The 27,681-nt window shown below is 41.4% G+C and overlaps 1 protein-coding gene across 2 annotated transcripts in view; it reads right to left on the minus strand.

The window, feature by feature from the left end:
• KCNH8 (potassium voltage-gated channel subfamily H member 8) overlaps positions 1 to 14,644 on the minus strand; it is a 371,011-nt gene extending 356,367 nt beyond the window's left edge. For both annotated transcript variants that reach the window (XM_045007783.1, XM_045007785.1), the window contains exon 1: positions 14,401 to 14,644. In XM_045007783.1, the coding sequence (XP_044863718.1) occupies positions 14,401 to 14,476 (76 nt within the window). In that variant the 5' untranslated portion in view covers positions 14,477 to 14,644. The remainder of the gene's footprint in view (positions 1 to 14,400) is intronic.
• Between the last annotated feature and the right edge of the window lie 13,037 nt (positions 14,645 to 27,681).

Consider the following 27,681-nt stretch of genomic DNA (forward strand, 5'->3'; position numbering starts at 1 on the left):
CACATTAAGGAAGAATTAAATATTGACAACCCTTACAAGTGCTTGTATACAAATGCAAGAAGTCTAAATACTAAGATGGGTGAACTTGAATGTCTGGTATTAAATGGGGATATTGATATAAAAAGGCATCACAGGAACTTAATGGAATGATAGTCAATGGCCCACAGTAATACTAGGATACAAAATATATAGGAATGACATGCTCTGGTGGGGGGTAGCACTATAAGTGGAAAAAAGCATAGAGTCAACAATAGTAAAAAATCTTAAGTGACTCAAACTGTACCATAGAATCACTACAGACAGAAATTCCAGGCTTGAATAATAAGAGAATAGCCAGACCTGGATGGCAGCAGTGATTGTGAAATGCTAGTTATTTTGAACGGAAAACCCAATAATAATGGGGGATTTCAACTAGCCCCATATTGACTGGGTATATGTCACATCAGGATGGAATGCAGTGATAAAATTTCTAGACTCCATCAATGACTGCTTCTTGTAGCAGCTACTCCTGAACCCACAAGAGGACAGGCAGTTCTTGATTTCATCCTAGAGTGGAGCACTGGATCTGGTCTGAGAGATGAAATATAGCTGAAACACTCGGAAATAGCAACCATAATGTAATTAAATTTAAACATCCTTGGGCAGGGGAGGAGTGCCCATTGCAGTAGCATTTAACTTCAAAAAGGGAAATGACACAAAAATGAGGAAGCTATTTAAACATTAATTAAAAGGAACAGTCACAAGAGTGAAATGCCTGGAAGCTATTTAAAAAACCTTGAGTATACATTTAGTTTGAGCCTCTAATAAAGTTAATAAATAATAAATAAATAATACACAGTCGGGATCAACAAAAATTCCACCATGGCTACACATAGTAAAAGAAGTGGGTAGAAGCAAAAAAAAGTCATCCTTTAAAAACTGGAAGTCAAATCCTATTTAGGAAAACAGAAAGGAGTATTAACTCTGGCAAGTCAAATGTAAAGGTAAAATTAGTCAGGCCAAAAAAGGATTTGAAGAACAACTAGCAAAAGACACAAAAACTAACAGTAAAAATTAAGTACATCAGAAGCCGAAAGCCTGCCAAATAATCAGTGGGGCCACTGAACAATCAAGGTGCTAAAAAACCATTCAAGAATGACAAGACCATTATGGAGAAATGAAGGCTTTGGCTACACTGCAGAGTTGTGTCACCAAAAGGCAGCTTCTGGTCAACAAAACAGTAGATGCATACACACTACAATGTGACTTTTGGCAGCAAAATAAAACCACCCCAACGAGAGATGCGAGGCTCTTTGTGCAAAAGTTTTGTCCACAAAGTGCTAGTGCAGATACTGTGCTTGATTTTAACGCTTTAATTGGCCTCCAGAAGGTGTCCCACAATGCCCACCCTGGTCAGCAGTTTGAACTCCACTGCCCTGTAGTCAGGTAAACAACCTCCCCCTTTAAAAGCCCCAGGAAATTTCATTTCCTGTTTGCTCAGTGTGGAGAGGACTCATTGCATCTTCCCAGGTGACCATGACAGCTTCACGCAGCAAATGCTCTCCCATTTGGACCACGGCAGAGCTGCTGGGATCTGCTCAGTATTTGGGGAGAGGAGGCTGTACAGTCCCAGCTGGACTTCAGCCATAGGAATTTTGGCAGATTTCTCGAGGCTTCTGTGAAAAGGGGTATGACCAGGACACATAAAGAAGTGCATCCATGAAGCGCAGTGCAGAGCGAACATAAAGAAGCTGAGGCAGGTGTACCATACGACGATGGAGGCAAACCGTCGCTCGGGTGCTGCATCCAACACCTACTGGCAGGGCCGGCTCTGGCTTTTTTGCCGCCCCAAGCAAAAAAAAAAGAAGGTGCGGCCGGAGCAGCAAAGAAGGAGGGGAAAAAAACCAACCAAACAAAAAACCTGTGGCACGACCGGAGCGGCAAAGCAGGGGAAAAAAAAAAAACAACAACAAAACCCTGCCGGGCAGCCGGAGCCAGGGTGCAGGGGGACTCCCTGTGCTGTAGACATGCAGCAGAATGCACACCCAGTCTAGTGTGGAGGAAGGGGAGGGAGCGGGGGAGAGAGAGAGAAGGGGGGCGGCCAGGGCTTCAGCAGGACGCTTGTCCCGCAGTCCCGACCACTGTGCCGCCTGCCAGGAGGGCTCTGCTCCGCTCCAGTCAGCGGAGAGGGAAGAACAGGGGCTGCCCTGCCCAGTTTGCTGCAGGGCGCTCCCCTCCTCCGCACTGCTGCCCCCTACAGGGCGGCCGGAGCGACAAAGCAAAAAAAAAAAAAAGCCGTGCTGCCCTGGGTTTGGGCGGAATGCCGCCCCATAGAATATGCCCCCACAAGCACCAGCTTGCTCAGCTGGTGCCTAGAGCTGGCCCTGCCTACTGGTTCCATAAGGAGCTGGACACAATCCTCAGAGACAACCCCACCTACACCACCAAGAGCCCCGTGGATACTTCAGCAGGCCTGGAGGTGGTGGAAAGAGGACTTAACCCAAAAGGACAAAGTCCTTGATGAAGAGGAGTTAGACGGTGATGTGGAGCCCAGAGCAGGGTTGCTCAGTGGTGCAGACAGCCAGGATCTATTTACCACTCCAGAGGTGTCTAGCCGGTCTCAGCAGTTGCTCTCTGGTGAGCAAGAAGCAGGAGAGGAGATGCCTGGTAAGTGGTCTGTGTAGTGTGGAGGTGGGTTCAGGGTACAGAAGTATACAAGGCTAGCTGTATTTGTGTGCCGGACATTTCCCTGTGCAGCTAATCAATATGGCGAAACAGGGTGTTGATGCATGCCATGATCTCACAGGAATCCTCCACAGAGATGTCTAGGAAACTTTCCTGGAGATACTCTGCAATCTTCTGCCAAAGGTTCCTTGGCAGAGCTGCTTTGTTCCTTCCCCCATTGCAGGAAGCTTTCCCACACCATTCGGCAATCACTTGTGCAGGGATCAAAGCAGAACACAGGCGAGCAGCATAAGGACCAGGGCAGAAGCCACAAGCATGTAGATGTGCCCTTGCTTTCCTGCTTACCCTCAGAAGTGAGATACCTGCTACCATGACCCCTGCCTCTCGAAAAGTGTAGGAGAATTTAGAATTTTTTTCCCCTAGCTGGCTGCACCACAACCCTTCCAGAGTCCTCTTTCCCCTATGTAGAGCACCCTCTAATCCAAGACACCATGCTTTCAGTGTTCACTGAGATGTGTGCTTGCGAAGGGTCAGTGAGAAAGTGATTAGTTTATGCGCAGCATTGAAGCATAAACAATCATGTTTCTGTGCATTGTTTCTTATGATTCTGCAGATGTGGCCTGCACACCGGCCGAGCATCTCCCCAGATAAGAAAGTGCCCGAGATGGAGCAAAGACGACACGTTCCAGGCTATACTGCAGTTTTTCAATGCAGAGAGTGAAGGGAAGCCAAAAGACAGGACAGAAAAGAAAATCAGGAGTTCGTTAAGGATGCTACTGTGTGGATGATTAAAGTAATGAAGGAGCGAACGCAGGTGCAGAAGTCCTTAAAAATGAGGTAGACTGAGCAGATGCATGCCCACCCTCCCCGCAGCACATTCAGAACTTTTTTCTGTGCGCCACCCCCCCACACACACACACCAACTCCACCCGCACAGTCCTTTCTGGATTTCCCAGACTCCTCGGTTTCCCATTCACTCCACCCCCATGGACAACTTGCAAAATGACAACTGGAACTACACCGCTCTGAAAGTCTGCCCTTCCCTGCTACCTCCTTTCCCACCAAGCATGCTCGTGTGTGCGTGCACGTTGTTTTTTGTGCAATAAAAGCAAAGTTTTTGAATAACTAATTTTTATTTTTGTCCTACAAATTGAGATAGCAGGCACTACCAAGACATACACAGGCAGTTTCATCATTTGCTTACTGGAATTTAAGTCCTCAAATTTCACAATTGCTTCCCAGGAAAACTAGATGTAATGTAACATTGCAGTATTAATCACAGATATATACATTACTAGTTCTCATTTTCAAAGTGTTGCCTCAAAACCTCCCTGATTAAAACTGCCCTCTTCTGGGCCCCTCTAATAGCCCTGGTAGCTAGCTGTCTCATCACTCCACCCCTGAGCAAACCTTCAATCCTTAGCTTCACAAATATTATGCAATGTACAACACATTCCTATCACCATGTATAGATCTTAATGAGGATAATAACCTGCCATAAAGGCACTGCCAGCATGCCTTTAATCTGCCAAAGCCACATTCCATCATCATCTGGCACCTACTCAACCTGTTGCTGAACCACTCCTTACTGCTATACAGGTTTCCTGTGTAAGATTTAATGAGCCATCGCTGTAAGGGTATGCTGGATCTCCCAGGATCACAATGGGCATTTAAACATCCCCTACTGTAATCTTCTGTTCTGGAAAGAAAGTCCCTGCTTGCAGCTTTCTATATAGGCCGGTGTTCCTAAAGATGTGTGCGTCATGCACCTTCCCAAACCACCCCACATTGATGTCAGTGATACACCCATAGTCATCCACAAGCACCTGCAACACCCTTTCTATTCATGTTCTCCATCGCAAAGTGGTCTGGTGCCAAAATTGGAATCTGTGTGCCATCTAGCACCCCTCCCCAGTTAGGGAAACCCATTCTGCAAAGCCATCCACTATTTCACACACATTCTCCAGAGTCACAGTCCTTCATAGCAGGATGTGATTAATTGCCCTGCACACTTGCATTAACACAGCCCCAAGGGTCAATTTCCCCGACTCCAAACTGATTTGTGACTGACCAGTCGCCAGCTTCCATACTATGATTGTCATGTGTTTCTCTACTGATAAGTCAGGTTCCTGCACCACAGTGCACGGGCAAGCTCCGCACACAGTTCCAGGAAGGTGGCTTTCCACATCTGAAAGTTCTGTAGCCACTGCTTGTCATCCCAGTCCTGCTTGACAATACAATCCTCCCACCATTCAAAGCTTGTTTCCCGAGCCCAAAGGTGACAGTCCACCATATGTAGCTGTTCTGTGAATGTCAAAAGAAATCCAAGTTGCTCCTATCCATATCACACACCATGTCAGGTATCTGGGAGTCTTGTTCAGTTAGGAACTTCATGATTAACTGCAGTGCCATTCATGATATTTTAATGACAGTTATCAGAGCATAGGAAAGCAGTGTGGGATCCATCCCTTCACACAAAGATGCCAGGGTGCACAGAAAACAAGGGCCTTGAAAAATGCTGTGAAAGAAAGCCAGAAGCCCATGGAATGCTGGGATGGAAAACAATGAATCATGGAACATTCATCCTGGTTCCAAGATGTGCAGCAATCCGCTCCGCCTTCCCACAACAACTAGCGGCAGAAGGTGTTGAGCTGCACTTTGGAATAGGTACCCACAGAGCCTTGCTCACACTGCTGATGATAGGGTCCCAGCTGTGGGTGTGCTCTGCTGACAAAGGAAGCAGGTATGAACATGCAATATTGATTTTAATTATAGCACTTTGAGAGTGTCTATATAACTTTTGTCAACAAAACTCTGTAGTGTAGACAAGGCCTAAATTAATTTTTGGTATCAGTCTTTATTGCAGAGGATATAAAGGAGATTCCCAAACCTAAGCCATTTGATTTAAGTGCCAAATCTGAGGAACTGTCTCAGATTTGTGTGTCAGTAGGGGAGGTTTTAGACCAAGTTGATAAACTAAAACAGTAATAAATCAATAGGACCAGATGGTATACACCCAAGAATTCTGAAGGAACTTAAATACAAAATTTTAGAACTCTTCCTGTGATATATAACCTATCACTTAAATCAGCCTCTGTATTAGACGACTGGAGGATAGCTAATGCAATACCCATTTTAACAAAAAACTCCAGAGGTGATCCTGGCAATTACAGGTCAGTAAGCCTAACTTCAGTACCAAACAAATTGGTTGAAACTAAAGTAAGGAACAGAATTATCAGATAAATTGCATCCGACGAAGTGGGTATTCACCCACGAAAGCTCATGCTGCAAAACGTCTGTTAGTCTATAAGGTGCCACAGGATTCTTTTCTGCTTTTACAGATAAATAGAACAACATGATTTTTGGCGGGGGGGGGAAAGAGTTAACACTGCTTTTGTAAAGGGAAATCATGCCTCACCAAACTATTAGAGTTGCTTGTTTACTCCCTCAAGGATGTGGAAAAAGGTGATCCAGTTGATATAGCGTACTTGGACTTTAAGAAAGCCTTTGACAAGATCCCTCACCAAAGGCTCTTATCCCATGACTGCTTATCTTGCCTAAGAGGGAAGGTCCTCTCATGGGTCAGTAACTAGTTAGAAGATAGGAAATAAAGGGTAGGAATAAATGGTTAGTTTTCCAAATGGTGAGCGGTAAGTAGTGGGGTCCCACAAGGACCTGAACTGGGACCAGTGCTCTTCAACATGTTCATAAATGATTTGGAAAAGGGGTGAACAGTGACAGTTTGCAGATGAGACAAAACTACTAAAGATTAAGTCCAAAACAGACAATGAAGAATTACAAAGGGATCTCACAAAAGTGGGTGACTGGGCAACAAAAAGGCAGATTTAATTCAGTGTTGATAAATGCAAAGTAATGCGTATTGGGAACCAATCCCAACTATACATACAAAATGGAGTTGCCACTCAAGAAAGACCCCTTCACATAACACAAGAACCAAGGGTCATGCAATTAAATTAATAGGCAACAGGTATAAAACCAATATAAGAAAGTACTTCCTCACACATTGCACAGTCAACCTGTGGAACTCATTGCCTGGGGATGTTTTGAATACCAAAAATATAACTGGGGTCAAGAAAGAATTAAGAAAACTTCATGGAGGATAGGTTCATCAATGGCTATTAGCCAAGATGGTCAGGGACACAACCCCCTGCCTAAGTCTCTGACTTCCAGAAGTCAGGACTGGATGACAGGGAATAGATCACTTGATAATTGCTCTGTTCTTTTCATTCTCTCTGAAGCATCTGGCATTGGCCACTGTCAGAAGACAGGATACTGGGCTAGATGGACCACTGGTCTGACCCAGAATGGGCATTCTTATGCTAGTGTTGAGTAAGGGTCAGAATACAGAACTGGTAGTCAGGAATCTTTTAGTCTGAGCTCTCCCACTCACTTTTTACTGAATCTTACTCACATTGCTTTTCTTCTCCAATTACCTGTTAAATAGGGACAATATTATTTACCTCCTCCGTGTGATGATGTGAGGTTTCACTTGTTATTGTTTGTAAAACTTTAAGAGATGCTTTAGAAGTGCAAAGAACTATAGTTCAGATCCTCTTCTGTAGTAGGACAGCTGTGTACAGCTCCATTAGTGGAAAGCTGTCCTGAAGTCATCTTACCCGACTGTATGATGAAGACTCCTCGGTCGTGGCAACTCATGCACCAGCCCTTACCCCCACATTGCTGAAAAGAAAGTGAGCAAGGCTAGATCTTCTATACACACTGATCATCCCCAACTGCCATGATAACCTCTTGAGGTCATTGGCCCCTGGTGCAGGAGGCTGCTGTAACTTCTACCAGGGAACCTGATCAAAGAAGAGATGCCCCTGAACTGAGACACCACCTTAGAGCCACTTTGGCACCCTTTCAATTGTGTGGTGTCACCTGGTCACTGCTGAGGATTGGGCCCCCCAAATATATAATTATACAATTCTGCAAAATTAGTCAGTTGATGAATGACTCTCCTCCACTCCTAAATTAATTCTAGTCTCAGACAAAACAATTCAAATAAATATTTTATGAAGAAAAATCACCTCGGAATCCAATTGTAAATGAAAGAGCCTTCTTTAAAGCACAGCTCTATTCTGAAAGGCAACACTTAAAAAGGTTGATTTCTATGTAACAGACGTGCTTCTTGCACCAAATCCTCAGGACTAGCCCTTCTGTAGCTGATGCAGCTCAGCAACTAGGGAGAAAAGGTGGCTTTAAGTAGGGTGACCAGATAACAACTGTGAAAAAAACAGGATGGGGTGGGGGGTAATAGGCACCTATATAAGAAAAAGTCCACAAAAATGGGACTGTCCCTTTAAAAGTGGGACATCTGGTCACCCTAGCTTTAAGTCACCTTTACACCCTTTTGATCCTGAAGCATCCAGGCTGGTCTCTAGCAACAGCTTAGGTCAGACTAAGGGTTGCTCGAAGTTATGTTTGCTGGCAACAGCAGCCAGGGATTAGCCAGACATAGCAACCCTATGACATCAAGCAACTCACCTGCACTGTGAGGATGCACAGGTAGCTGGTTAAGTTGGCATCTCAGCTATCAGTGCCAGAGTAGCACAAGCAGCCAGACTTGGGGCCAAGACTGGCCTCTTCGCTATATTCAAAATCATGTGTATTTATTTTCACATCATGGCTAAAGGGTGAACTGTGGCATAGACCCCTTTTAGTCCCTCTCAAGGGCACTCCTACAGTGACAGACCTGGCTTCCTGCCATGTTATTGACAAGCTCAACTCAACTTTTGTACACAATATTTTTCCTTGACGAGCCTCTAACAGTATACTTTGCAGTGACGCAGAAATAGCATCATCAAAACAAAGCATCATTTATTAATTCCTCAAAAGTAGAAAGCATTTAGGAAAATGGGTTAACACAATAAAAAGCCTACACACATGGATATGATTTATACCTTTGTAAGTTCCCCTCAGCTCAGCTAACCCTATATCTATCAGGGAGAAACAGACTGCCCCAGCTGCATTTTCTACCTCACTTCATACAACTTTGTGAGTGAATAGGTGACAGGCTGGCAAATGACTAGGCAGCCCCTTCTAAAATCTTTGAGGGTTTAGATCCTCTTTGATAACAAGTTTTATCAGTAAACTGGGGAACAGTAAACCATTCTAGCCTGCACAGAGCCAGACAGGTAGTTTCTTCCCCATTGATGGCCCAGCCACCTTTCCTCAAAGATTCTTATATCTGCCATAGTTTCATTTCCTGTGGCTTTCTCCCTTAACAGCCTTTTTTGATTTAACTCCTGTCAGTCAAGCAAGTTAATATCAAACAACTTGAGTTGCACATGAGATCTGTAAAAATAATACACACAGTAGCCTCATTCTCCACATTTAGTGAAAAATTTTTTACTGCTTTTTATTCCTGCTAGCAATTCAAAACCTAACCTAAGAGCTGGAGTATTTTCTTTCTTGTTTACAAACATGTTGACAATAATGAGTCTGCATGTGTGTCAATCTAGTTGTAAGTGGAAAACAGTGTAACTGAAGGTGTAAGTTCTCCTACAGAGAGGTCATTATCAGTTAATGGTAAGCAAGCTTGACTCAAATCCTAGATTCAGTTTACAGGGCTAGCAATCAGGGGAAAAACATTTACTTTGGAATTTTAGAACATTTGGTACAGAAAACACTGAAAAACAACTATAAAATTCCAGATTTTAATCTTTAGAGAGCTTTTAGGGAGGGATAGCTCAGTTGTTTGAGCATTGGCCTGCTAAACCCAAGGTTGAGAGCTCAATCCTTGAGGGGGCCACTTAAGGATCTGGGGTAAAATCAGTACTTGGTCCTGTTAGTGAAGGCAGGGGGCTGGACTCGATGACCTGGACTGGTCCCTTCCAATTCTAGGAGATAGGGTATCTCCATTAAATTTATTTATTTTTTTGTAGGGAGTAAAATCTCACTGAGAAATAGTGTGTTTTCCGCACAATTTTGTTAGGCATGTCCATTTACTAAAATGTAGTTTAACCTTGCTCCACAGGAAAGTAGTGTAAGAATCCACAACAGAAGCAGCAGCAACATCAGGCTCTGATGTGGAAATTTTTTCTAGTATACAGTCTAGATTGTAGAGCTTCTGAAAGACAGTTTTTGAAATCTGTAAAAAATTTAAATGGGGGGAAATCCTGTCCTAGACAGGACAAAAAAAATAAAATAAAAAATCTGAAAAAAGTTCAAAGAGATAAAATCTGAAGAAAATCAAATGGTTGACATCAAAACAAAACACTTAATTACTAAAAAATAAACTATAATGAGCTTAAAATTCAAAATTTGAAAGATTTTGAACCAGAAAACTGGGGGTTTTTTTCTTTTTGAAAGTATCAAAGTTACATGTTTTGAAAATATCAAAGCTTTCTTTTTCAACTAACCCCCTCTTTCCCACAAAAAGTTTTAGTTTTGATGAATCAGCATTTTCCAATTGAAAGTGTTTTGTGGAGAAATTCCTTTACTAGATTGTGGGGTTCAAATGTGGGTTTTGAACAGGGTTCAAAAAAGAATAAGTTCATGGAGGACAGGTCCATCAGTGGCTATTAGCCAGGATAGGGAGGGATGCAAAACCATGCTCTGAAGCGTCCCTAACCTCTGTTTGCCAAAGCTGGGAATGGGTGACAGGATGGATCACTTGATGATTACCTGTTCTGTTCATTGCCTCTGAAGCACCTGGTATTGGCCACTGTCAGAAGAGAGGATACTGGGCTAGATGGATCATTGGTCTGACCCAATATGGCAGTTTTTATGTGCCCACTAGGCACAGCCTCAAGGCAGTGGCAATATGAAGGGACAGCACCACATGGGAAACATCAGGAGGTTTCCAGAATGCAGAAGGAGTATGCCTGCTACTACACACCTTAAGGGGCGCAGCCTATTTCTCCAGCTGTGCAAGCCCTGCTTTGTATGTGAGAAGGAGGTCTGCTTTTGGGCATAAATGTGTTGTCAGGGATGGAGCAATTCCTGTAGTGCCCTGACTCCCCGTGACTGACATGTATTCAATAGTTTGATGATCATTGTCTATATTTCAATCTAACACAGATGTTATAATACAACTACAGTTATGATGACCATGAAAGTTCTGAGTATCTAAAGTACATAATAAAACATTGATGTTTGAGGGTGCATATTATCTACAAATGTTCTAGATTCTGTTTCCCCCACCCCCCAGTATATTTCATGATATGGGTAAGTTGGCACAACACTAAAACCAAGAGAAATATTATGATGAAAACTCATTCATTAAGTTCTATGTGAAGTGAAGCATATTTTCCAGTGTTTTCTGGAATCCTTTTCTGCACTGTTGCCCAGAACTGGAATTAATTCTCCTCTGGATTAAAGATGCATTGGTGGATTAGTCTATCATTGATGACAACAAAAATATATCCTTCCCAAAGGCTTAAAATAAAAGGAGGTCTGTTAACTACAGACATCATTACTGTAACAAAACATGCAGAAAAAATATTTATAACAGAATATCATCACCTCTGAAATCAAAATAGTTTATGTAACATATTCTGTTAAATATTGAATGTCAACCCCAAAATAAAATATATAATCATATTTAAAAAACAAAGGGCCTGATCCCATGAAGAGTTACACATTGAGTAACTTGTCTTAATCTAGCAGTATCATTGATATTACTACACTGCTCAGGTGAGTAATCTTACTCACTTAAGAGTTTGCAGATTTGGGCCCAGAGCTTGCGCTAGACTTTACAAAACAGCATTCCCCCCCATCCCCACGAGAAAAAAAAATCTTGTTAAACTACCACAGGAAAAAGTACTTTGCAAATTAATTTTAGGTTTAAAAAAAAGCCAACTAGATTATATCAAATCAAAGTGAAAAAAACTACAATTTTTAAATCTTCAAAAGTATCGTGTTATGCACTTGATCTATATTATCATTCTTCAAGGAACGATATAGTTTAGTAACTTGTGTTATTTGTTTCAATTGATATATTTGAATAATATAAACATGCATTATCTACCTCAGTGGTTCTCAACCAGTGGTGCGTGTACCCCTGGGCATATGCAGAGATCTTCCAGGGGGTAGATCAACTCATCTAGATATTTGGCTTGTTTTACAACAGGCTACATAAAATGCACTAGCAAAGTCAGCACAAACTAAAATTGTATGCAGACAAAAGGAGAAAGTAAGCAATTTTCAGTAATATTATGGCTCAGACACTTTTGTATTTTTATGTCTGATTTTGAAATTAAGTATTTTTTAAGTGAGGTGAAACTTGGGGTATGCAAGACAAATCAGGCTCTTGAAAGGGGTACAGTAGTCTGGAAAAATTGAGAATTACTGATCTGTAAATAAAGAGCCAGATGCTGCCCCCTTTACACCAAATAGTATGATTCTCCACATGTAGTCCCATCCCAATCAGTCCCACTCAGTAATACACAGCCAATGATAAGACTGACTGTTGTGAATTTTTGGGAGCATTTAAAGGCGGAAATATATTTGTCCATGGTAATGTCTTCTAAATAATGCCTGTTTATCAGGTATTGAAGCCAAATCCAAAAGTCCTGCTTAAAGGTAAAACTTCCACTGAAACCAAGGGGTATTTTCCTCAATAGAGGAATCAAGAAAATGTTTCCCATTACTTTGTGCAAATGTGTATTACTATGTGTGAAAGTTTCTTATTTTAAAATAAGTTACTCAGGTAGATTTTTTTCCCTCAAAAACTTCAGAATGTATTCACAAAGATGTCATACTTAACATAATGTATTTATTAAAAGCCTTCCAAAAACATTAGCAAGACAAGGAGGGTGAGGTAATCTCTTTAATTGGGCCAACTTCAGTTAGCGAGAAAGACAAGCTTTGGAGCTATACTCAGCTCTTCTTCAGGTCTCATACAAAACTTAACCTCTTAAAAACTCAAATAAGTGCCATATATATGTCTTTGAATGCTTTTGTTTTACATGTTGCTGCTAGAAAAGATAGGGGATTGAACAGAACAGCTAAATTTAAGCAGCAATTCTTTTAATCTGCATAAATTAATGAGAAATTGTGCTTAGTCTTAAGATTCAACTAACCCAATAAGAATGACACTTTAGTGTTTGGGTTGTTTAACACAGACAATAAAATTCTTATAGTAATGTTTAAATAATTAAAACATATATATCACTAGTAGGGAGTTTAGCCAATTTGAACCTGCCAAAATAAATGATCTCCGAAGTGGTTTTTAGTAGATTCCCTACATACTGCGTTCAGTCCTTTGAACTGAAAGCCATTGTAGGGAGTTTCTAAGCAGACAGCAGAGGGGAATTATTTTTTTAATCAAGTGACAGTATCATGTACAAAAACCTTACAACATTAAATCTGCAAGAATTAACCTCCAATAAATAACACCTGGATAGTTGATTGTAAACTCTCTAACTGAAAAAAGGGGGGAGGGGGGAAGACTTGGAATACTGTGATGAAGAGCTATATCTATTTTGTTAGTGTATATAAGACACAGCTACTCTAAGAGTTACTTTATAATGGAATACAGATTTAAAGCAGCCTTTAATCACGTTTTCAAGCTACCCTCAGACTAGAGAGACAGTTGTAACATGATTTTGTTTCCGTGCAGTTATTTGTGTGACTATGTGTCTTGAGATTGTACAAATGTATTGATATAGTAATTGAGCTCAGTTCTTTCATCTCACACTAATACCAAAATAGTAATACGCCAATAGATACAAGATTAAAAGTATATAAACATTAAAGTGTTTGACAGAAGATGAAAAACTAAGTTAAACGAGTTTAAAGATTTTATTTTCACTCCAGTATGAGTCGTTTCAGATTTCCCCCCACTCCCAAGAAAAAAAGATTTACGCTGGCGAAAAGTTCTCTCCCCCGTTGTAGTTTAAACACACACCAACTACTAACATCTCATTAGGTACAGGGAGCCCCTAAACAACAGCCTAGAGCCTCCAGTCGCCAATTATTTCTCCGCACCTGAACAAACTCCACATATTGATGCAGCAATCGCAAGGGAACCGCTGAGCAGGGCTTGACCCGAGCAGCAGTAAGAGCCGGGGGGCGGGAAGGGGGCAGGAAATTAGGTGCAAGTGGTAAGACTAAGTCAGAACAGCTGGAATGTAAGTGACGCGCAAAGGGAGAGGAGCGGGACCTGTCCAGGGTCCTGAAATCACAACTCCAATACCAAACCCATTCATTCAACCGCCGCAGACATTCATTCAACAACCCCCTGCCCAGCTGTCTGCCCAACACAAAACCTGATTAAAAGCTTAAATCTTGTCAAAGAGATTTTTTAAAAAAAAGAGACTTTCAAAGCCACGTCCCGAGTCTGAAGCCTGCATCTCTCCTCGCCCCCTACTCTCAGGGGGGCTGCACCCGCTGCACGGTACCACGCAGCCGGCACGAGGGCAGCTGAGAGGGGCAGAAAGCCCCGGGAAGCAGCAGCCTGAGCCTACAACTTCCATGCAGAGAACAGCTCGGGGGCGGCCGGGACCGCAGTCCGGGGATAACCCTGCAAGTTCCCGAAGAGGCGCCAAGCGCACCCCGGTCTCCTGGTAACTGGCGCGCTGCCCCGGCCGACACCCAACACACCAGGGACACCTCCCAGGGCTGAGCGCCGCCCCGCCGCAACCAGGGGAGAGGGGCGCATGCAATGCCGGACCCACATCCAGCTCTGCCTCCTTCTCCCCGGCAGCCCCCCGGCTCCGCTGCAGGGCTGGGAAGGGGCCACCACGCTCCGCCCTGCCCCCGACTCACGCGTGCCGTCGAAGCGAGTGGCGATGGTGTCGAGGAAGGTGTTCTGCGGGGCCAGCAAGCCTTTCATCACCGGCATCTTTCCAGCGCGGTGCGAAATTCTCCATCAAACTTTGTCCGGGAGGGCGGCTCGCAAAGAAAGTGCAAAGGGCGGGGGGGGGCAGCGCGAGCCGCTGAGACTTCGCCGAGCCCGGGAAGCGCCGCTCTCCCCGGCCACGCGCAGGCTGGCGAGAGAGCTCGGCGCCTCCCCCCTGCCACCAGCTGCCGGAGCTCCCTGCCGCCCGCCCGCTGGCAGCCGCCGCGCGCTCCACTCCCCCCCGCCCCCGTGATTGGCTGGCGAGAGGGACCCGGGGAGGGGTTTGTATGTGTGTGCGCGTGGGGAGGTTCCTTGCACGACGTGGGGAGGCGGGCGCGTGGCTCCAGGGTTGTTTGTTTGCTCCCAAGGCGCTTTGTTCAGCCCTTCCTCGGAGGAGGGAGCCTCTAGCTGGCGTGTGCGGCGGGCCACGTGGGCAGAAGGGGGGCAGTCCCAGGAGGAAGGTGGGCTGGGGGTAAGGGAGGATGCTAAGGGCAGCTGGGATTGCAAATGCCTGGGGTTCATCTGACAATACTCCACCTTCTAGTGGAAAGGTAACAGCTGAGGCTCCCGCATCCAGTCAGTCACACCCCTCCACCAGTCAAAAAAATATATATCTCTAGTGCTTAAAGAACAAGCTCACCAAAAAAAATCCAGGCTGTAATGAATCCCAACACAATAGAGCTGTAAAAACCTGTTTCCAGGGGCTTTTTTGGCCTCAATCCTTTTAGTTCTATTGCCTAAATAGAACACAAGAATATAGATTCCATTTCAACCCCAAAAAATACAGATCCCCCCCCCCAAAACAACAACCAGTATTGTTGCAAATACCTAAATACTCCCACTTTCTGGCTCCCAATTCCAAACTACACCTTAAAAACGTAGACCCTGATATAACAGTATTGCAAAAACTCAGCATCAGGAGCCTGCCAATTTTTGGCCCAAACCTACAAATTGTACCATTAAAAGATAGAATAAGTATTGCTGCTACTATTCCTCCTAAAAGGTCTGACTCCCTCCCCCTGTACACAGTCTAGTACAGAAAGCTGCAAAAACTCTAATTTGGCAACAGTACCTGCTGGAGCAACCTTTTTTTTTTCTGCATCCCTTTGTATTTTACTGTCTAAACTTAATAGGTATGCAGTTTCTCTTACTCCACTAGAGTAGTCTCAATCCCAATATACTGTGATATAGTAATGTTGCAAAAATGTGTATCCAGAAATTGAATCCAGCTGGGTCCACCTGGGACACTGGATCTGAGTTTTGCAGTGCTGTTGTTCACAAGGACATCAGAGCCAGGTGCAGTGGAAATAGATAACCAGGGGACTTGGGTGGTGTAGGCAAAAGCTGGCAGGATCCAGATAACTGTGGTTCTATTGAACCAAGATGCATTGGGCATCGGAATCTCTCTCTCCCCCTCTTTGTATGTGAGAGGTGTCTACATTTCTTTTTTTCTGCAGAAAAGTTGGGGAGATGGGCTAAAAATTGGCAGAATCCAGCAGGAACGGGGTTGTAGATTGTCATTTTTGCAGCACTGTTGCACTTAGATGCCTCATGGTGTGAATCACTTTGAACCAATAGGAGAAGCTAGACTTGTTCTCCATTTAGGTAGTGCAGTTTGTGGGGCTGGAGCCAAAAACTGGGAAGATTTGGCAGGGTCTGTCTTTTACCCAGACCCCCATTCTCCTTTTAATTTGTCTTATTAGTCTCTTAATAAGAGAGCGACTTCCTTGTTGCTGTTGCTCACCTCACTTACTGCCTTGTAAGAAATGCCTTTTAGTTCCCTAGACACTGCATTTTTTAATTATTGTGAAGGGTTTTTTTTTAAATGTTGTTTCCTTGATTTGTGTCACACCAAATAGTTTGAGCCATAATTTTGTGGGAAATAACTTTGCAAGACAAAGCACAGGATCCTATTTAGAAAAAAGAACAAACATTTCAGATTTTTGTGTATAAATAAATGAAACTATGGATGCTCTCTGGTCTATAAGATCAGGAGTTTATCCACATTCTAACAGCAGTACAATCTCAAATGAGTTGTATGTATTTTGGGACTACTCTAGACCCTAGAGGTTGGTTTTGTTTTCCTATATAGTGTTTTTTTAGATTATTTTTGAAGATCTCCCAACCTGTGATTCGGGAGTTCTGCCTAACCTGAAAAAAAAACCCTTTTAACAACAAAAGGAAAGAAAGTGTGAAGATGCATGTCACAGCACAGAAAGACAAGTTTATGTGGTAGAGAGAAAAGGGGAGTGAAGGGAGTGATATTGGCATGCATGAAATCCACTCCTCTGTTGAGACTAGTGATTTGCTCAGGCTGTGTTGCTGTTTGATTGTTGCCTAGTATTACTCCCCAGAGTAAAGTCATTTCATTTACTGTAGCAGCTGTGGTGGCAAAACATCTCTCTGTTCTTTCAGTCCCCAAAGAGGTTCACCAAGAGGTAGGCAAGGGTAGGTTTTAAAATCCCTGTGCATTAAACAGGGGGTCCCTGGCTTTCATTATTTCACAGTGTTTCTCTTGCCTCTTTTATTTTTATTTTGGACAGTTCCTAATTCTTTGTGGCTTCCCTTCCTTTTGACAATGAAGATAAGATCTGGTTTCTCACTCCCTGAGAGAAGTACCAGGGATGGGGGCACAAAAGGGTCAAAAATGTTCTTTGCAGCAGGATTGATGAGGAAGATTCATGGGGTAAGAAGATGCTGATGCATTGATTTTATTGCACAGCATAAAGCCTGCCCATGACAATCTCACCTTGGCATTGCAAATACAGCAGTATTTTGCAGAGATTACATTAATCCGTCCAATCCTCCTTGTATTGGAAGCCCATGGGAAACACTGGTGGGTCCCAGCTGTGCTGCTGGGGCTCAGCAACAGGGAGCTCCCAGCTTGTTTTTTAAATGGAACATGGGAGTCGAGAGACTCTGCCCTACAGTTACCTGCTGTCACCTTAAAAGCCTTCAACATCCTGATGAATCATTAGCTACAATAGTTGACTGACTAAACTTCAGATGGATGGTAGATTAGTATAGATTCTCATTCACACCAGGCACGAGCAGGGTACCTTAGTATTAAAAACTATGCAAACTGAAAATTTGAGCCATTGTTACTTCCCTGTGTCAAAATTGTTTCTTTGGACCCTCAGATGAAAGTATCCAAGGTCTCCTAGACTATGCCTAAATACTCCAATATAAGTAGGTGTTACACTGTAAGTAACATTTCATTTCTTTTAATTACTGAATATTGTCTCCCAAGTCGGGTGCAGATCTCAGTCCAAACTCGGTTTCACATACTTATCATGGGCAGCAGAAAGGCCCCTTTGCTAAAGTAGAGGTAAATCTGTGGCCCTTGCAATTTGTGAAATAGTTCACATTAAGTTGTGTCTGTAAAAGGCAAGATTCAGTCTGTGACTTTCTCCCTCCATCTGCCCCAAACTCCTATATCGTACAAATCACGGTACAGTGGAGAAGGAGGGGTGTTGGGAGAGAGATAAGTAATTTATCCACAACTCATATGTCTGTTTGTGGAGGCAGTTAAAATATAATGGATGGAAGTTTCCTACATTTTGTCCCAGTCAGCACCTTGACAGGCAGATGTTCTGATTATCTAGAAAAGTCAAGTTGTCATAATTAGAGAACTCTGCCAGCTCATAGTGTCTCATATGGTATTTCACATCACATGGCACTGCAGCAGCAAACACTGTGCTAGTTTTGGGGTCTCCGTGACCTGTGGGGCCTGTGCAACTGTAGGTTTCACAGCATCTTCTGGACCAGCCCTGTTCGGTGAAGGGTAGCAGAGCTCCCTAAAGAATCCACAATGATTGCATAATGCAAATGAGGGGAAAAAATAAAAAACAAATCCTGTCATTGAAAAGCCTAACCAAGGCACTTAAAAACAATCTATATTGACATGAAAATACAGACGTTACTAACACCAGCCAGGCAACCTCTCCTGCATGCTTCAAACATGAATTCATTTCTGGTGAAAGGTGAAGGACTGAGTGTCATAGTGACTGAAGTCCCTCTAGCAACTAGCTAGAGGAATAGCATTGGCAGTTGCAATGCAAACTGCATCATCTATGTGCCTTTGCCCTGTTTTAGAGAGACTACATATGAGGGAGAGAGAATATTTCATCTTTAATATCATTCATTCTTTGGTCTCTCAGTTGAAAATGACAAAGGTCTCCTGGATGATGAGTCCTTCAGGGCAAAGGATGGGGAATATACGCAGATAGTGTATCACACTTTATGCTTGAACAGAGCATAGCACATTGTGGATGCTGCCATGATATAAATAGTACTATACCAGTAATAAAAATAGTGCCAATTATGACCATGACTTTTGTACTGTGGACAACTAGGAACTGGACTTAGACCACAAACTCATTTCATATGCCTCAGAACAGCCATTAGAACTTGCAGTTACTACTAGAGCTGATCAAATAGTTAAAAAGGTAGATACATATGAAAAATAGACATCGAAATACTAGAGGGTAGTGGGACACAGGAAAGAACAGGTAAGAGGTAGAAATGCATTAGTGCTGGCACAGGGCATTCTATTTGCATGTTGGGCTGAAATCAACTGAGGCTGATTCCACAACCCTTTACTAACAAGAGTCATCCCAGTGAAGTTAATCTGATACTTACATCGGAGTTTTAAATGCAAAAAGTTTCAAAAGGATAGGAAAGCAGTAACTATGGAATAGTTCAAATGAGATAAATTAGCAGCTTGAAACAGTAGTGTGCTGAGAACATGAAGGTCAAGAAAGCAAAGAGTAAAGGTATGTCTATACTGCAGGTGTGAGGTGCGATTCCCAGGATAGGTAGACAGACACACACTAGATCTGCTTGAGCTAGCATGCTAAAAATATCAGTGTGGACATTGTAGCCAGTAGCCCACGTTCAAGGCCCCTCCCACCCCAAGATCCAAGCTCAGGCAACTAGCCTGAAGCACAACCCATGCCACATGTCAAGCTAGCACACTGTTATTTTTAGTGTACTAGCTTGAACAGAGCTAGCACAAGTCTGTTTATCCACGCTAGGAATCATACGTCCCAGTTGCAGTGTAGACATGCCCTAAGAGGCCTAGAGTATTTAAAAGGAAGTTGAATGTGATGGGCAGACAAATGAAAGTCTGCTGTCAGGTCCTGGAGAATTACCTTTTTTGCTTTAGTTAAATAGAAACCTTTGGTTGTTTGCACATACTAGGTATTCAAATATTTACCCTCTTTTTGTGTTTACTTTCCTAGTATATGAACAGCCAAAATCCAAAATAAAGTATTTATATCTTATTCTTATCCATCAGCAAATTCACTTTACATTTTGTTATATTAAATTTAAAGTAGAGTAGTAAATATCCTTAGATTCTGATTTTACAAGATCATTCACTTATATTGCTATCAAAGATAGCAAAATAAGAGTAACTTGAAGAGTTGATTTTCATTTCTGTTTATATGCTTATATCACTATTTTTGGTAAACAGTTCATTCAATTCCCTTCTCTTTTCATTTATATTAGTGCCGTTGAGCATTTTACTGAGTTCATGATGTAAGCAGATACTTAAAGAAAGATTACACCAAAAATAATATACTGGGGTCTAATAGGATTGCTATAGTTTCAGTTCATCAGTGTCTCCACACTGTAAACCCAGGTTAATTAGGTGTTTACAATTTAGACTACAAGTATAATTCCAGCAAGCAAAGTTTGTTGCTTTCAACATGTGCTCCACAGACCTATGAGAGTCCGCAGTCTATAAGCTGGTCTATACTACCACAGTAAATCAATCTCAGTTACACTACTTCAGTTACGTAAATAACGTAACTGAAGTTGACGTAGCTAGATCCACTTATTGCGGCGTCTACACTGCGCAGGATTGATAGGAGATGTTCTCCCGCTGACTTCCTTTACTCTTCTCAGGGAAGTGCAGTACACAAATTGATGGGAGAGATGTCTTCACCAGACCCGCTAAATTGACACCTGCTGCATTAATTGCAGCAGTGCAGTTCTACCAGAAAGTGTATGTGTGGCCTATGTCTAAGGGGTCTGCAAAAGACTATCGTTACCATAGAACAGTGGTTTTCAACCTGTGGTCTGCAGACATCTGGGGGTCCTCAGACTATGTCTAAGATTTCCAAAGGGGTCTGCACCTCCTTTTTCAATTTTTTTAGTGGTCCACAGATGAAAAAATATTGAAAACCACTGCTTTAGATTGTTCAATATACAAAATGTAAGCTTAGAGATAAGGTCCCAACTATTCACTAATTTAATACAAGTGTTATATTTAATGCATTACATATTTTTCTATTAAGCAACACTGATTACCCAGAAACAGGGGTATGGTGAGCAAGTCTTGCACAAGACTGGTATGAAGGAGCAGAGGGCTGCATGAGGTAGAGCACCATACCCAGGAACAGTAATCGGGCTGTGCAGCTGCTCTGGTCCCTGAGTACATGTTAGGTCCAAGGAAACCTTCCTTATGTTTGATCACACTTTCACAAGATCAAAACAATTTTACAGGGACATTGCTCATTCCTTCAGGTCTGGACCCACAGAAAATAACCCATGCTGGATATGAACCATATTTACTTCTCAAATTCCTTGAAGAATATTGTGAATCATTATGAATCATCTTGCAGTGTAACAATTTAGGAGCTGCTTTCTGCTTTCACAGCACAAACGTTTGACCCTACCTACTGCTGCAACCATGCAACTGAAAATAATTAACAAAAATATCTAATTACTGATCCAAAAGATCTACCTGCGTCATCCTTTTGTGTTTGAATTTTCCACCTGCTTACTTGTTTGCTAACATGGGCCCCCCCTAAGGAGAGAGAGAGCACTAGGTAAGAGTCTAAAAATATTAGAAAAGGCCAAGGAAGTGGCAACCCGCCGTTCATCTGCCATGAAATAGCTAATGTAATCTGAAATAGTGCCTGTTAGGAATATTACTGTATCACAGTGAAGCACTAAGCACACCTCTGTGACCACTGATCTTTACTACTCCGAGCTTTTTTTCTTTTTAATTAAATATGTCAACAATAGAACATGTATAATAATAAAGCTGCATACTTTGCATTTCATCCATCTGATAAGCTTGCAATTAAACGTCTGTCAAATGAGAGACAATCTGGACCAAAGTTTATCTAGATTTATATCCCATGTAAACCACATTTTGTAAACTGGTGCAGAATTAGATCTACTAAGTTCCTTAGCTGGTGTAAATCAGTGTAGCTCCAGTGAAGTTAATGGAGTGATGCCAATTTACACAAGCTGAAGATTTGGCCTGGGTAGTTTAAAGAACACTCCATATTTAATAATGGGGAGTTTACACATCCTTGTTAGAAGCTGGGCTGGTAACACTAAGGTTGCCCGACAATTCCCACTGTAAGAATGGGGTAAATAGGTGGAAGAGTCCGAGCCCCTGAGAGCACACTCCCATCCACAGCTTGGAATAGAACCCAAGATTCCAGAGTCCCACCATTCCTCTGCTGCCAGCAAATATTTGTGAAACACTCTGGCTAAGTGTCTCATTCCCCTCTAGTGCTGAGCCACATAGGTGATTTCAACCTACTGCTGCAATCAGTAACTCTGTTAGCTCCATTTGCAGAGGTCCATGCAGTGGACCTAAAGATTTCTACCCTGCTGATGAACAAAGTGGATGTCAATATGATGCCACATGACAGAATTTCTGATTTTTCAGTTTGCTCTTCTAAAAACCTAGGAAATTAGCCACACAAGAGAATTAAATTTCACTGTGTTAAAAGAACATCATTAAGATTGCAAGTCAAATACTCAAAAGTTAGCAAATGCAAGAATTAAAGTTGCTGGTACTGTACAACCTTAAGTTAGCCCTCTTGTGCATATGCATTATGATAAAGTCTTTAACTACATGATCAAATTCTATTTCTTCCATGTTCTTTTAACATAGTTTTTGTATGTATATTTGTTTGTATGTAAGTTTATCTCTGAAAGCAAATGTCTTAATGAAATATCTGCAGCTAAGCATCTGATGATCATTTCGAGCAACCTCTTTATGGAGGTTGCGTCTGACGAAGTGGTTATTCACCCACGAAAGCTTATGCTCCAATATGTCTGTTAGTCTATAAGGTGCCACAGGACTCTGTCACTTTTTACAGATCCAGACTAACACAGCTATCCCTCTGATACTCTTTATGGAGACCCATTCTAAAAATAACCCAACAAAATAACCACCTACAACCTGTGCCATAGCTCCCATGAGGATCCATCTGTTTAAAAGGGAAATTGTACTTCTGTGCCTCAAACCAGAACTCAGCAATCTTCAACAGCACAGCAATGCACAGACAAGAAGAAACACTCAGCCAGAATCAAGTCCAGTTTAGATCAGAAGAAAACTCTGACAGTTGCCATGCTGAGGTCAAAGTGTAGGTTGACAAAAATGGGAACAGATTATGAAAAACAAACTGTGTATCAGAGAAAAGAACAAAATACAAAATGCTTTTCTGAAGGGTCAGAAGTGGGTGGCGCATTTAGTGACCTATGGCATGCATTTCTTTGACATGAAAGGCATGTCACACAACACCTACCTGTTTTATGGTGGCATACAACAAGATAGCACTGACATGGAGGATCTTGTTGCATTCCACACCGCTAAAAAATATGCCATGCTTTCTGTTCAATAAATGCTAGAAGTGTTCCCACTGCTTTCCTTCCAATACCTAGTGAACATAAACATGACTATCCAGAGTCTCCATCACCCAAGTATCCTGCATGTTGTCTTATTTGTGCTTTATTTTTAATATATTATTTGGGATTAAGGAATAATCCTTTATAGTTATCTGCTGGAATCCTGAAATTTCAGCAAAAAGGAAAAAAAATCTGCTTAAAAATGCCATTCCAAATAAGGACGATTATTATGTGCTAGTTCTGCCACCCTCTCTCCAGAAGTTGTCCCATTCAAATGAAGAGGGTTACTTGCAGAGTAAGATACAACGCAGTCGGAGTAGAGGAGCAGAATCTTTCACTATGACTTCAGGTAGTGACATCAAGCATATTCTGTATTTAGTAGACACAATAAAACACTTTGAACAAAGATAGCACACTTAAGCATCCCCCTAGATACAGGATTATCTGTTAAGCCCTAAACATGTGTTTCTTAAGTGCAGATCTGTAAAACTGTCCCTCCCACAGCCAGATCCATAGGAATTTGTTAGAAATTGTGCTGCCCTGCTCATATGCAGAGATCCACTGAGCATTGGGAAGTAAGCATGAAAACTTCACTGACTACAGGATTTAACCCTTAGGTGTGATCACTTTCCAAACACCAGCCTTAGAATGGTAGTTCATAATATAGTCCACCTGAGCCTATTTTTAAGTGATTTTGTTGGCTACATGATAGCAAATACTAGGACTAATTATTTGTTCTTTTTTCTAATATTTTTAGCATACAACCAATACAGAGTCTGATTCTGTATCAGGTATACCAGTTGACACCAATGTAACTCAGATGAATTCGGTGGAATTACTCTTTATTTCCACTGATGTAAGAAAGAGAAGAATAAGGCCCACTTATCAGTATTTCTGGTGTGAAAAGTGTACTAACTATAGGGAATATCTATAATACTATGGTAACGCTAATTTGTTTTAACATTTTAATTGCCATTCTTGTACTCATCAAGAGAACACTAACGATTTCCCAGACTGATTCTGATAAGCTGAGGCATGTCAGTTACTGCAGGCTATATGATGGGGAGAAAGCTATAAAAAAAGATTAGTCTTCCACTGTGATGCCATCTTCAACATAGTTTGCAATGTGATCACTTCTTTGGAGGTCTCATTAAGAGAAACCCAGGATAATATTAGTGATGTTTATTACTTCTGCTATTTTAGATTTTGTTTTAATCTGTAAATGTGAAATTTAGTTCTCACATTAAAATATGAGATTAGCAACTGAACCTATGAAAGCTCTGTAATGTGTTTTCAGTCTTGCGTGGTTACATACAGATCTATTTACTGGTTATGAAAGAAATGGAGCTGAAATGTAATAAGGATATGAATATGGTAGGAATTGCTATGGGTTAATCTATTCTGAGTTATAATATTTTCCAGTATGAATGCACTGATCTCACTTGTATGGGGGTTAGTGGATGTTTTTTATGCCTATAGTGCTTGATTTCAATGGGAACTATACAGGAAAGCTTCCCAGATAAGGATATGTAGGTATACATCAGAAAGACAATAGGGGCCAGCTGTTAGATTAAAAGTTTCTGTATCTTGTCTCCAACAAGCTGTAAACCTTGTTTTGCCAGGTGGGGAGACTAGAAAGCAAAAGAAGACTAAAGAGTTAAAAAGATTCTCGGAGAGGGAAAATAGCAAGGGGTTCACCTGTGAGCAGCTGTCTAGGCAGAGAAGCTGGCACAGGCTGGCACCGTGGAGGAATCTGAAAGAATTGGTCCTCCCACATCCAGGGAATGGTAAACCTTAGGGAAGGATACATATAGATACAGTAGGTTCTATTGGTTTTGAGATACACTTTCTCTAAAATGCTTTTGTTCTAAATAAACAATACTTTAAGGAAACTGTTCGATCACTAATTACCACTGTCACTGTCTTGGAGGGAACAGAAATGCAGGGTCTGAGCCCAAATCACACGTGCAAAGGTAATCATAGTTAAGACACATGGAACTGCCAACCAGCACCTGGATCGAAAGAGAGGGACTCCTGTGATAGCCTGAGACCTAGAAGGGGTTCACTTGGAGAGACCAAGAGGGGTCAGAGGTGCAGTCCACCCAAAGCAGTGACACTGGCAATTCCATTTATATTTTCTAATATATTTTCTTCTCTTTATACTCATGAACAGTAGAGATACAGAAATGAGTGTTGTCCCATGAAGAATGTATGTCTTGATAGGCATGTACTATGATTAACAAAACTGAATAGGAAATTTCTTTCTATTGTAAGAAAACCACTAGCAACAACATAATCACATTTTAAAAGATGTAACTATTGTAGTAAAACATGTGTAGACCCTAACTGGAGAGATGGTTTGCCAGAGAGGCACAACTAATAGTAAGAAGATATTGAACCAGATCCATACCTGGTGAAAATTGGCATAGCTCCATTTACATCAATGGAGCTATGCTGATTTATGCCAGCTGAGGATCTGATACATAGTATACATCTTACTGAAGGAAGTTCCTAACATAAAATTGACCTTGTTTCCATTATACATTTGTAATCAATGTCTTTAGTTTCACTCATATTGTGTAAATAAATTGTTTGCCTACTGTAAATAAGTCTGTGAATGCTAGCTCTTGAAGCATTTTTGTTTAAAAAACATTTTTGTTTTTCCCAGTAGTCAAACACAATTTACATCTCACTAACTTAATTGTACATGCCTTGAAAGGTGTAATGAAGCCTTTGATCATTGACAAACTGGACTGTATGTGTGCTGATCACCAAATTTAAAACTACTGCATGTTGGGTTTGTACTTGGTATCTTATTAAAACTTCAATGAGGTGTTGGCAGATGTAATGTCTTTCTCTTTCTTTTTAAAATATTGATTATTGTAACATCTAAATACATCATTTGGTAGACCATAAAATGTAGAGAAATATGAAATTTATTAAATCTATTTTTATTGAAAAATGCAGCCTTGTCAAAATGTTCACAGACCAATTTTGACAAAATTTTCAGCTGCTCAGTGAAACAAAGGAAATGAAACAAAAATGTGTTTAGTTTCTAATTAAAACTTTCAGTTAGTTCTGATTTTCAAAAATGAAAAAGAAAAAAATTCCCCTCCTTTCTTTCTTTTCCATTTTAAACCTTTCCGAGCGAAGGAAAAAGGGCAAGAAGTCCCAGATCAAAAAAATTATGTTTTGGTTTAGAAAATCAAAACAAAAATGTCAATTAAATGAAAATGTTCATTTCATGTAGAATTTTGTTGAAAAAAAATCAAATTTCCCATAAAATATTTTGAATAAAATAAAAACATTTTTTAAATTTTAAGACATAAAACTGCATTTTTCAAGCTGATTTAAATAAAAGTGTTATCTCTACTTAAACAATTCCTTGAATTATTTTTAGCATTAGTATGGGAAAAATTATATGCTTATTATAAAGAAGAGTATAGAATGTATTTATACCATCTTCATGAACAGATTTAAGATTAATGAGAACAGGATACAATTAATTAATTGCAGAATGCCTAGAAACTGTGGCGATGGGTGTATGATGAAGAAAGACAGACAGATCACACTGTCTTTACAGAAGGGATTAACTACTCTGTGTTAAAAGCAGTATACCAAGAGCCATTTAAAATGTGCAACAACTTTATTGGTCCTACATATTTATAAATAGTAAAACATTTTCTTATGTACCAGTAGATGGTGATCCTTGTATTACATATTCAGATATATATATTATATATATGTATAAAACTGCTTGTAACAAACCATTTGTACAGTATTCATTTGAATAATTTTAGGAACATGATATTTGACATCTGAGGGAGCCAGATTTTATTTTTTCTTAAAGTATACATTTTCGAGAAAGAGGAACTAGGGACCTAGTAGAATAGGAAAGGAAGAAGAGGTTACCAGTTAAAAATAATTAGTCAAGAGGAATGTCAATATCAATATCTCAGTATCAGTGCCTTAAGGTGGAGATACTAAGATATACCTCCTGGTTGACAAAGGGAAAATAAAAAGAGAGACCCTTTTCTGGATATCCTAAAGCCAAAGTTATTCTCCAGAAGTTACGAGATCAAATCCTGGCTTCCATTGAAGTCAATGTTAAAACTCCCACTAACGTCAATAAGTCCATGTAGCAGGGTGCTGCTGGGCCCTCTTGGCTCCTGCCCCTGCTGTGCTGACAAAGTCACTTGGAGACCCTGGAGTTCAGTAACCACTGGTGCTGTTTATTTACAGGTTGTGCTTCCACCACCTTTTCACCATACACAGCTTGGGTTGTAGTGTCTGCACCCAGCAGGGAAGCGCTATCACTCTACTTCCACTCCCCCTCTTTTCCCGGCTTCCTTTCTCCCTGCCTTTTGTACAGCCCCAGGGTAATTGGGCAGGCAGCTGTCTCCCATTCACCAATTAGGCACAGGATTTCTCTAGCCAGCTCCAATTTACTTCCCTTAATGGGAGTTGGTGTGACAGAGGGCTGAGTCAGCAGTTCTTGCCAAGCACCCTGTCACAGTCCAGGATTTCACCCATCATACGTACAGTACAAC

This window comes from Mauremys mutica, chromosome 2 (assembly GCF_020497125.1).
Source record: "Mauremys mutica isolate MM-2020 ecotype Southern chromosome 2, ASM2049712v1, whole genome shotgun sequence".
Taxonomy (NCBI): Eukaryota; Metazoa; Chordata; order Testudines; family Geoemydidae; genus Mauremys; species Mauremys mutica.